This window comes from Staurois parvus, unplaced genomic scaffold (genome assembly GCF_062004578.1).
Source record: "Staurois parvus isolate SC_StPar_1 unplaced genomic scaffold, SC_StPar_1.0 ptg000153l, whole genome shotgun sequence".
Classification (NCBI taxonomy): domain Eukaryota; kingdom Metazoa; phylum Chordata; class Amphibia; order Anura; family Ranidae; genus Staurois; species Staurois parvus.
This window is the reverse complement of record NW_028317949.1, coordinates 3,079,388-3,091,408: the sequence shown is the minus strand read 5'-3', so window position 1 is coordinate 3,091,408 and position 12,021 is coordinate 3,079,388. Positions and strand designations below refer to the sequence as shown.

Below are 12,021 nucleotides of genomic sequence, written 5' to 3'. Positions count from 1 at the left end.
CAGCCTATTGACTTCTGTGGGAACCCTTTCTAAACCGCATTTGTGTGAACAGGATAAGATCCTGAGCTAGTCCTGTCCTGAACCTGATGTAAACCCGACATGATCCGCTGAACAACTACTGTATCGATTAGCTGTGAAACTGGAGCTTCAATCCCCACTGCAAATGTGTGAATCAGCTCTTGCTGAGGATTAGTTACAAGCCTACGCTCCAACCATCCACATTTTGGTGGGATATGTTGCTTTCTATTTTAATGTACAGAGTTTTTACTAATTGTGAATAGATTTGGGTTAGGGTTCAGGTGGAAGGAAGGTAGAGCTGAAATGGCTTTTTAGTAGCTGGTATTTTGTTACTGTAATAATCATATTCCTACAGGTTTACTATACAGGTATTGTACTGAAAGTAAACATCTGTGTATATTACTGTGCTCTCAAAGCACAAACTGATTTGATAAAATGTCAGAAATATAGAAAGTGCATTTTTCCTAAAGCAGTCAAACTTGGCTTGTAGATTTGCACTGAAAGGGAAGAACAGAGCAAAGCACTGTACTAAGAATGTAGCAATAATTACATGTGTTATAAACAAATGTGGCAGCCCCCATGTAAATAAAAAAATACAAGATATAAATAAAAACATGGTTTACATTTTACACACACTGACACAATTATCGTATTATACGTGCACATTAAAACACTATGGTTTCTCTTTAAATTAGGTGTTTACTAACAGATAGACATCTAAGCAATATTATTTCAGGCTAAAAATAACAAATGAAAATCACTTTATAATGTTTATGCTGGCAGATGAACTAAATGTCATACGGGTGTATGCACATTTAAGAAAGATGGGGCAAATCAATAATAATTATTTTATGGAACAGACACAGCAGTCTAAACACAAAAGTTTCATTTTGTCTGCAAGAGAAAAATGTTGCTATATCATTCTACAAACAATGATATATTTCAGAAAAAAAATGTGTCAACATCTTGAGACTATCAAACTTTTGTCCCTGGTTCTTAGATCAACATTCTTGTTTTTGTGCTAAAGTGTAACTCCATCAATATCTAGTTAAGAAGAAAGTAGAGAAGGGATAGAACCTCTGTCAGGTTTTTTTCACCATTGTTTTCTGTCATGATGGGAAGTGAGGGTAAATCTTCATTGGAGCTACAAACCACAATAAAACCCTAGCAAGAGTTCTAGCCTCCCTGTATTCTATTATAAAGACAGGATTTTGTTCTCATTGTAAGCATCCCTTTCTTGCAGTCCTTTTCTTGAGAAACACGTAAAGTCCTAAACCTTTGGGATATACTGGCATTATGACCCAAATGTTTTGGGCTTCCTGCATCCCTCAACAGATGAGAAAGAAAAAGTGTTAGGGGTGGATATACACTTTAATATATTGATTGATCAGTACAACAACTTTGTAGAACATCAATAGAAATAGTTCCAATGGTATGTTGATTCAGGGAATATCCGATTGCCTCTCGGGGGATCAGGAAGGAATTTTTGTTCCCATCAGGAGCAAATTGGATCATGCTTTGCTTGGGGGTTTTTTTGCCTTCCTCTGGATCAACTGTGGGTATAGGATTATAACTTTTTTTTTTTTAATGGTTGAACTGGATGGACTTTTGTCTTTTTTCAGTCAGACTAACTATGTAACTATGTCACAATATAGTTTTAGCTAGGATTACAATCTTATTCGTGTCAGGAAAGAAACATAAAGGTTGCCATTACTCATCTTTTCTTCTGAAAATACCAGTTGTCTGGCTGCCATGCTGACTTTTTCCACCTTTCCTGATTTGTATACTTGTTCCAGGTCACATGCTACAAAAAGTACTGAAATTTGGGTCAGCATAGTAGCCAGGCCTCTAGCATTTTTCGAAGGAGGACAGCAATGACAGCCCTGTGGTACTTCAGTTCTCTCATGTCGGGTTTAATTTACAACCTGAGAAATATAAAAATATGCCCTGTAGATGTTTTAAAGTAGGCAAGATGATGAATGAATCAAGTTATGCCTTTAATAAGTTGGGTGGGGACCCTAATTTTACCATACTTCATAGTGCGAATATGCTGTGCATCCATTACCTGCTTGGCTTGTAGTTCTGCTTCTTGTCTTTGTCTTTCCCTGTGGAGACAGGTAATCCATATATGTAAGTTACTGCAATGTTTTCACTTTTTCCAGACAATTTGCAATACCATATTTCTCACTAAATTGAAGCATCCCTTTTTACATATCTAATGTGCATTACATATCTAGTGTGCAACCTCCGTTAAACAGCCAGCAGTAAGCATGCCACTATGCACATGGCATTCTCACAAGCTGCTTTTTCTATCAATTTTTAAAGGATTGAGCTTATGTTTCACAATTCAAAATTAGATGCAGGAATTTTAGGGGTAGGCCTTACCCCCTCTCCTCCAATCCCTGATAATTTGTGCATAGGGCTTTGTGCACCCTCACCTGTTCACTACAATGCAAGCTAAAGTAAAATACATTTTATGACGCCTCTTACCAAGGGGAGCAATGAGTGGCAAGGTGGGGTTTATGGATTCCGCTCACTAGACTCCTTGCCACTTAACTGAAATCCATAGCCCTCTGTGCTTCCAAATATTTCATATTTACCACATATAGCAAGAAAGAGGACCGCTATAGTCATTCTTCTGGGAAATCTCTTCCTTATTTTAACAGCCTCTGTGCTATATATTAACCTTGAGGATCAGAAGATACACCACCTCTTGCTTCAACATCCTAATTAATTTATATAGTTTGCCAGAACACATAAAATGTAGTACTTGTCTTTAATTAGAAAGCCCATTAGGTTTTCAAAGCACAGAGTCATGAATGCACTCTGCAATAATTATCTATCTGAAAGAAAAAAATGATTTTAAACAAATTTTTTAAATGATGAATTCACACTGAACGAAGCATTGTACTCAGGTAGCTTCAACACCACCTAGGCATTTAATAAACTGCAGACCTTGCAGTACAGCTATTTTGAAGGTTCACAACCCTAGCGGCTGTTACTGCCTTTTACACCTATGGGTTGCTACTGATTTATAATGATATATGTGTCTGATGCTCTGGACTCACCTCCCAGTTTATTGATTTATTTGTAGCATATTACAAAGTATATTTCCACTTCCAGTTACCTAGAGGTCCACTTTTGAATGTTTTCAGCTTAGATTTATACAACCTTCAGCCAAGATTCACACATTTTTACACAAGATTTAAGAAGAATGTGTGAATGTTAGGTAAAAGATATGTGAATCTTGTGTGAAAACATTAATAAACAGATCCGCAATTGTCCACAAAATACTTTTTAACCTATAATTGCTGTGCATGCTTCATTCTTTTGCTCAAATTATAATACACAGAAGTGACACCTGTCCATGTACAAAGGCCTGTTCATGCCTCTGTTTTTCATTAGTCTCAGTACATTCATTCCAATAGAAAATATGCTAGTAAAAATTCTAGGATTCTCTTTACAAATGAACCACATTAAAACCCATAGTTGTGTACAGTTCTAAGCAGGGGCGGACTGACCATTTGGAAACTCGGGCACTGCCTGAGGGCCCAGGGTCAGTAGGGGGCCCCATGAGATGCCCCTGGTACCTTTTTCATAGGCTTTTTTGAGTTTGGGCAAGGACACAGGGGCCCCATGATCCCCTATTGCCCGGGGGCCCCATGAGTTGTCAGTTCCCCCCTGGTTCTAACACTTAAAATTTGTGTCTGTTTTTGATAAAAAATAAATAAAAGACTTTGTAATTCAGCTGTTAATATGTACATGTATAGAAAATGTATCATATATATGAGTCTAAAACATACCGCTCCATTTTAGCAGTGAACAGATAAAGCCCTCTTTAAGCAGAAGTAAAGAAAATTGACTTATGAAGATCACAAACCTTTCTTCTGCTTCTTTCTTTAGCCGTTCTTCTTCCTGCCGTTTTTTTTCCTCCTCTTTCTTCAGCCTTTCTTCCTCCTCTCTCCTCCTCCTTTCTTCTTCCTCTCTTCTTTTCTTCTCTTCCTCTTCTTTCCGCTTCTGCTCCCTGAGCTGCTTGTACAAACGTCGGGCTAGCTGCCCACGCAGCTGCTTCTGGAAGGTCAGGGCAGCTTTTTTGAGACGTAAAAACTTTGTCCTCCACAGGAAAGCCCGGTAGTTCTTCTGTATCACCACAATGCAATGGAGCACCTTTCTGTACTGCTTCCTGATGAAACAAACAAGATTGTTCCACACACAAGAATCGGTAAAATATAATCCATTCTATTGATGCCTCCCGTTTACAGCAGGTGTCACTTGCAGAGGAACAACCGAAATATAAATTACACCCGCTATAAACGCCATGCACAGTCAACAGACAACAGCTAAATCCTGGCTAAGCTAACACCAAACACAGCACTATCTTTCTTTACTCTGACAGTGTCTTGTAAGAGAAGAATGAGCACTGATATATGCCATGCTTACAGAAGAAGTAATTACACACAGCAGGATGCCTTTCTGGGTGACATATTGTCTTATATGTACAGCCAGGGCTCATATACACATGAAAAGAGGTTACCTCATTATGCAAACAGCTATTGAACTGTCTACCATTGACTTTTCGCAGACATACAAAGGTAAACAGATGCCTGTTATTGGTCAAGATTTAATCCATAATTTATGATACTTTGTTATCTGAACTTAAAAAACCTATAAATAAGGGCATTATCAAATACATGTTGTTTTTTTATTATTTAAAGAGAGTTAGCTAAACTTGATCAATGTGAGAATATAAGGCTTGTACAGTGTGAACAAGCAATAATCTGTAGTAACCCATCAGAACTACACCATTGTTTCATTAAAGGGGTGATTTACTAAAGCAAAGTAGATTGATGTTCAACCTATTTGCTTTTAGCAAATTCTCATGTGCAGGAAAAAAAAATTCCACAGTACTAAAGCTACCCACATTCCTGTAAAGTGAGCCCATAGAGATGATTATTTCCTGGAGGGGACTGGCATGATCTGCAACCAACTACAGTATACAAGCAAAACTGGAAAATTCCCAAGCAGGTGTCAGTAACCAGTACTGTGCAGGCGACAACTGACATAGCTTTTTAGGAGCCTCAGTTATATGCAAATGTGACTCTCAAATTGCATTAACCCTATCCAAACAAAATATGAGCATTTTGGGAACATTGTTGGCACATAGCATGCCCTAAAATACCAAAAAAAATATCACCGCGCTACCACACCTTATCCACCTACAGGTGAAACTCGAAAAATTAGAATATCGTGTAAAAGTTCATTTATTTCAGTAATGCAACTTAAAATGTGAAACTAATATATGAGATAGACTCATTACACGCAAAGCAAGATAGTTCAAGCCATGGCTTGTCATAAGTGTGATGATTATGGCTTACAGCTCATGAAAACCCCAAATCCACAATCTCAGAAAATGAACTTTTGCACGATATTCTAATTTTTTGAGTTTCACCTGTATAAATATGTGTAAACATATTTACATAGCATGTTCTGTTAAGATAATGTGTGTGTACATACACGTTTACCTCAAAATCTGACTTTTATTATAGATTGAATCAACTGTAAAGTATATATAAAACCTAAAATTGTTTTTTTTTTGCTTTGTCTTTAGTAGAGTGTAAAACTCCTAATAAGTTACTTTTTTTAGCCTGTATCCTGCTGGAGAGATTTCTCTTCACTTCCTATCCTTGAGAAGCTACAGGATATGAAGAAAACCTCTCCAAATTGAACAGAATTCCCATGGAAGTTGTCATAGGAACAGGTGTCTGCACTGCAGGATTTCTCTTCACTTCTTGCTCTAATGACAACTCAAACTTTTTTGAGTTCTACTTACTGTCTGTCTTGGTGACAGTGGTCACCAGGACAAACAGAGGGGAGATTCTCCCAAACTGTGACACAGACAGCAATAAAAACCTAACAACGTGTTTAACCCTTCACTACTCTATCAACACTAAATAAAAAACAACTTTGACTTCACATACACTTTAGAGCTGAATTTCAGGCAAACAGAAAAATACACAGATTGAGTATGTATATAAGAGCTGTTTTACCTTTCAAAGGCTCTGCATCCTTACACCCTAGGTCCACCCCTCTATGATCAAACGTAGACAGAAGAAACGCGTTAGAGAGGTGGACCTAGGGTGTATTGGATGCAATATGTGCTATCCATTAATAAAGTGCTTTAGGTTTTATGACGTCATTGGAGTGCAGCCCCTTTTCTTCCCTGTGTTGAGCAACAGAGGAATGATGAGTTTATCTCTCTACACACCCTGCTCTGTCCTCTAATTAGCATGTTCTTTGACAACACATTTGCTTACAGCACACCTGTCTGGTTCACAGTCCTGCCTCACCCTCTGCTAGTCTGAAAGCTCCTGTAAAAGGGTTGCAGAAGGTTGATACCAAGTTAATGTGTTACTAAACCCAGGAATCTGCATTCGCTATATCTGGTCCACAGTACACAGAACATGGAAGTTTAATTATTTTAGTAAATATAAACTGCTAAATATCTTTTCAGATCAGCAGTATATAGCAGTCTTGTGACTTCTATCAGTGTCCAGCAGAGCACATGTTAAAGCTTGTAGGAGGAGTTTTCATTCTGCTCTAGGAGGATGAAGAACCCCTGACCTCTGTCTGGACAGTGCTGATCGGCCACGTGCTGATCACGTGCACTCTCTAGCAATACACACCAAACTGAACATGTGCAGAGTGACTCAACACTATATGTCTTATCAGAAGGGGGACACTGGAAGAAGGGAAGGATCAGAGAAGACAAAATCAAACAGCCTTTTTACACAAAGCAGAGGATTAACCCCTTAGGTTCCACGGTGAGTATAACAAGCATGCTTTACTGCATATACAGACTGATTTTACTGTTGTGGGTTTAGTAACACTTTAAATTCAGGTACTAGTTTTGTTTAAAAAAATATACTTATGAATACAGTGCCGTAATGTTTATCTGCATGGAATTCAGCTTAACTGACTGACTATTAAATAACAAGTTGTCTACTACTCAACCGTGTTTTGATTAACAGCATTCTGATATATTCTGCCTCATTTGCTTCTCTAGTGAATTAAGTTACTCTTATTTCAGCATACTAGATTGGATGGCACAAAACATAACAATTACCACACAGTGTACACAGGCAATGAATGTGACTATGAAATCCATATACTTGTGCTGCTGAACAGGGGCGGACTGACCATTTGGAAACTCAGGCACTGCCCAAGGGCCCGGGTCAGTAGGGGGCCCCATGAGATGCCTCTGGTACCTTTTTCATAGGTTTTTTTGAGTTTGGGCAAGGACACAGGGGTCCCATGATCCCCTATTGCCCGGGGGCCCCATGAGTTGTCAGTCCGCCCCTGTTCCTGAACCATTCTACCTTGTTGTAGGTGGTCATTTACTGCAGTCTTTATAACCCCTCCAAACAACAACTAAACAGATATTTTTTCTATTTTTTATTACAGTTCCAAGGAGAGTACTAGTCATTCCTCCAGTTTCACGCACCGTGCCACGAAGCCCATGATGTGTGACTGTACTATCAAGGCTGCCTTGAAGACCTCAACCTCACGTTGCTTCTCCAATTTGTGCTCCAGGGACTCTCGGAGGAAGACCTGTACTCAAAATAAAACCTAGAGTCATTTCTTTTTTAAACGGCAGACATTCATCTAGATCTCCTCCCTGCTCTCCACTTTACAAGACTTCTAAATGATGATTCCCCTGTCGGCTATCACACTGAAGAGTGATTGAGGGAACTAGCGGCAGGAGCCCCTAAATATGGGTGGAACATGTAATATGTTCCAAAAGCCTTTAAACTGCATGCTGCCAATGTAAATAAAATGAAAATTCACAGTCTTCTTATTAAAGTTACTGTATCATGTTTTACAATGAAAAGACAGATCAATATAGTGTGCTGAAACATTTCTCTGTAAAGATGGCACCAATGATTTAGCCTTGGCAGAAAGATTTTAAATAAGGATAATTCAATTTAGCACAGAATAGAAGAAAACAAGTAATGAGGCTGTAACGGAGTACATGTGCCCCTGACAGCTGCAATGGGCTTCCTATTGCACTCTATGAATTCAATGACATCTGATAGAGAATGATGCTTTCCATACAGCTGTAATGGATGAATATATAATACACAGTGATAGTTCACACTCATCACTCTTCACAGGCTAATGTGAGATCACTGGCTCTGAAAAGTGCTCTAAGATTGTATCTAAAAACATTTATCTCTGAACCAGCCATAGGGGGTAACATCTGTGACTATGACCAAGGGATGCGAGCTTCATGCCCTATTGCCCGCTATATCACAGCCCATCTGCCAGTACATTTGTTGATGCTTCGAAGTCTGCTAAGTAGTGCATTATTGGCAATAAGAAAGAGGAGACTAAGCACTGTGTTTTGTGTGTTTATGCACAGGATGTGTGTTTTTCCTCTGCACATTGTATGGAAACATTCTATCTGTTAAAATGTGGGATATTGGTGGAACTGGCTACGAGTTTGTAGCACCTAAGCATAACCATGCTATAATTACTAAAGTCCTATAGAGTTCCATTGATTTTGTTCTTGATGCCTAGGTCTCAAATGCTACATAGCATATAAATAGATCATTAAATGATTCAATTTTATAAGTAAAGTATAACGGACCTGTAATGGCTAAAGTATTACTATTATAAACAGGTGAATTATGTTATTACAAAAATATCAGATGTTATTAATTTATAACACTATTTTTGAGAATAAAAAATGTAAAAATGAAGCACAGTTGTTACAGTTTCCCTGTAAAAAGGAAACATTAGCATAAAGTGCTGTTAGATGTTCCTATGAGGCCATGTAGAAGAAGAAGACAACAATAAGTAAAGACCAGAGTGCAGCATGCATGTAGAGCATTTCCTTTTTTTTTTTGTCCGCAAACGTGCAACTATAACGAAAAACCCGTAAGTGTTCACAAAAAAAGTGCAAGTGCAAAACAACACAAGAAAAAGTGCACTTAGGGGTGTGCTTTGTCCTTCCCCCGAAGGGGATGGACCACTACCCTGATTCCCCGGGGCACAAAGCTCCTGACAGGGACAAGGTTCCCATTTGGTCCTCCTGGCCAAAAGGCCCGGAGGACCACCGTTCCTTGTGTCCAGCCGAAGCCAGACACCCAGTACTTGGTCAGGGGGCTCTCCCGAAGAGAAAACCCCCTAGGGACAGGGGAGGAAGGAACCAAAAGGCCACACATCCTCCCCCTAGACTTCAGGGCAGGCCCGAGGACCCACACCCTCCATCCTGTGAGAAAAAACACACACATAAGTAAAGAAAAAGTGACAAAACGTGGGAGGTGAATAAATTAAATAAATAGAAAATAAAAAAGTGGTCGTGCCAAATAGTGCACAGACCAGGCCCTGAGGCCTGTAGCAAAAATTGCCCTGGTCCTAGCCAGAAGGCCTGGTCCTAAGGGCGCTGTGCAGAAAAAGTTGAAAACACAGTGACCATGTGCTATCTTCACACAGTGGGGTCCCACACCCAGGTGTTACTAGTGGCACCCCTGAGGCGACTACTCAGGGGGCACTGGTTTGCGGACTCTTTGCCTTCCCGACCCCTGGCCAGACAAGGTAGATCCGTCCAAATCAGGAGGAACTGGGTCCTTCCGGTCTCCTCGGGAGAATTACTCACGGGCCCCAGCTACTCGTGGGCACCACGCTTTCTGTCCCCCCCGGTACTAGCCGTCCAGACCCCCATCATTCCAGCAGGGGTACTAAACAACCAGTCATCCCCGCAAAGCTAGAATGACCGTGGAGCACCCCTACTGGACACTGATAAGAACAGATACTACACTTGATCTTAGCCAAAAGGCCGAGAAGCGATTTCCGCTCTACATGCAAGTGCAGTAACAACAGATGGCATTTAATATTATTAGCCCTAGTATCAACAGCTCCCCATGTAGTGTCATTGTCATTCTAGTTACAGTGTGTGTGGCAAACAGGTAAATGGCTACTGTACACATTTAAACCAGGGGGTGTTAAATCCAAATGTCTTCTGTGTTTGCTTATAAAACATGCTGAAGAGGCAAGGGTAAGAATGTATTACAATGTACATTTATCAGGAAAATATGGCTGCCTTAAGGCAAACGTCTGCAGTCAACATAAAGTATAACTTTATACAATGTCATTTATGTATGAGATTAGGGGTGTGGTGTCCAGTAACAAAAGAAAAGGCAGGTTTAGGATGCTTTCTAAATCACATGCTTTAGGCGTGGTTTACTAAAGCAACTGAACAAGAAGGATAAATTCTTCGCAAACTTGCATCTCGTAACCTTAAACTTGTACAACAGCTACTGCCTAAAATGATGTACATGCCTATAAACAATAGTCATACATACAAGATTCTTCTGAAATGGCTAGGAGTGGCTGGATAACGAGTTAAGACAGTTGAGAAAATCTGATTTTAATTTTAGGCATGCCATGGCTTAAATGGGGAAAATTCATGTTCTGGAGCATACATTTCAGAGCAAAACTTGTCAGCAAATTCAATTTATGCATGCTGTAGCCTATAAGTGCATGTCTGCATACATGAGATTGATTTACTAAAGGCAAACAGACTGTGCAAATTGCAAGTGCAGTTGCTCCAGAGCTTAGTAAATGAGGGAAAGTGCTGATGACTTCCATCATTAAATCATGTGCAACCAAAAATGTTATTTTTTTCTTTTTCCTACATGTGATTAGGTATTCTTTACAAAGTGAAGCTTTGCCTCATTTACTAAGCTCTGGTGTAACCACACTTGTAGAGTGTAACTGCACATCCAAATTGCACAGGCTATTTCATTTAGTAAATCAACCCCCTGTTGGGTGTATAGTAACTTCTGTGACAATACAATACGCTTCAATATGCATGATTAGTGTGCTGGTATATGTGCTTATGCTTTACTAAAACAGGCCCATTGTGACATTTTCTCCACAATGAGCTTTGCAGGTAGAGGATAAGACAGACCCGCAACAATCTGATTTATTGAGATAGCTTTGTAAAATTATAAATAGAGGTTAAACATTTGGCAATATCATATGCTTACTCTCTTCACAGGAAATTATTTATATTGAATTTATCCTCCCCTATTAATTTGCTAATTGATCACCCACAGTACATCGCATTTAGGAGGTCATCCAGTAAGTATGGCCATGTTTTTTCAAGTAAACATGCAACAGGGCACACAGCAAGAAAGAATCAGGTTGTCAGCAAGAAAGATAGGCCATTATCACCTATGCTGGTAATCCAAACTCAGCTTTTAGTGAATCAGGCATTCAGACTCTGTTACTAATCAAGAAAAGTGCTAATAATTCAGTGGAGGAAAACTGTCAACAGCATTACCTTTGTCTTTCCCAGCTGCCATTCTTTGTTAGTTGTGTCATTAAGATGAAGTAAAGTCTTACATTTGCCTTTCAAATCTTCAGGAAGGGTTACGTTTCTCAAGAGCACTTTATACCTGTAAAGAAAGCAAATAGTAAACCATAGGAATTCTAAACTGTTTTACAATTTCTCATGCAAACATTGCAAACATACACAGTACATACATCAAGACAATGACAGAAAACAACAAATAAGAATAGACAAAAATTTTATACTTTTTGCTGATATAAATATATATATATACCCCTGCTATTTTAGTATGCCTGCAAAACTAGCAAATATTGGTTAGAAAGCAAAACATGCAAAAAAGAAATCTAATCAAGCAGTTGGAAGATTTCCTCCAATGAAAAAATGAAAGAAAGAGAGACCTCCCTATTAGAATTAAACGGAGATAAATTGGTTCTCCAAGGACATGAACTGTGGAAATTGTGCCGAAAAAAAAGGCACAATGACTATTCACAAATATTGCCTGTAGACCCTCTGCAGCTGATCTTTTTCCCATTATTGCCTTACTATGCTTTGTTTTATGCTGTCTCTCTCTGTGGAGGTGGCCATCTTGATGGAGGCAGCGTGCTGCTTTCTCATATTAAAGTTACCCCCCTGATAACTGCTAATGT

The 12,021-nt window shown here is 39.2% G+C and overlaps 1 protein-coding gene and 1 pseudogene across 1 annotated transcript in view; both read right to left on the bottom strand.

The window, feature by feature from the left end:
- Positions 1-12,021, bottom strand: part of MYO10 (myosin X) — a 302,652-nt gene that overhangs the window by 51,991 nt on the left and 238,640 nt on the right. The window contains exons 21-24 of the mRNA XM_089674827.1: positions 11,366-11,480; positions 7,520-7,626; positions 3,899-4,201; positions 2,084-2,123 (exon numbers count right to left, since the gene is read on the bottom strand). Coding sequence (XP_089530953.1) covers positions 2,084-2,123; positions 3,899-4,201; positions 7,520-7,626; positions 11,366-11,480 — 565 coding nt within the window. The remainder of the gene's footprint in view (positions 1-2,083; positions 2,124-3,898; positions 4,202-7,519; positions 7,627-11,365; positions 11,481-12,021) is intronic.
- Positions 9,751-9,868, bottom strand: LOC149463708 (U2 spliceosomal RNA; annotated as a pseudogene).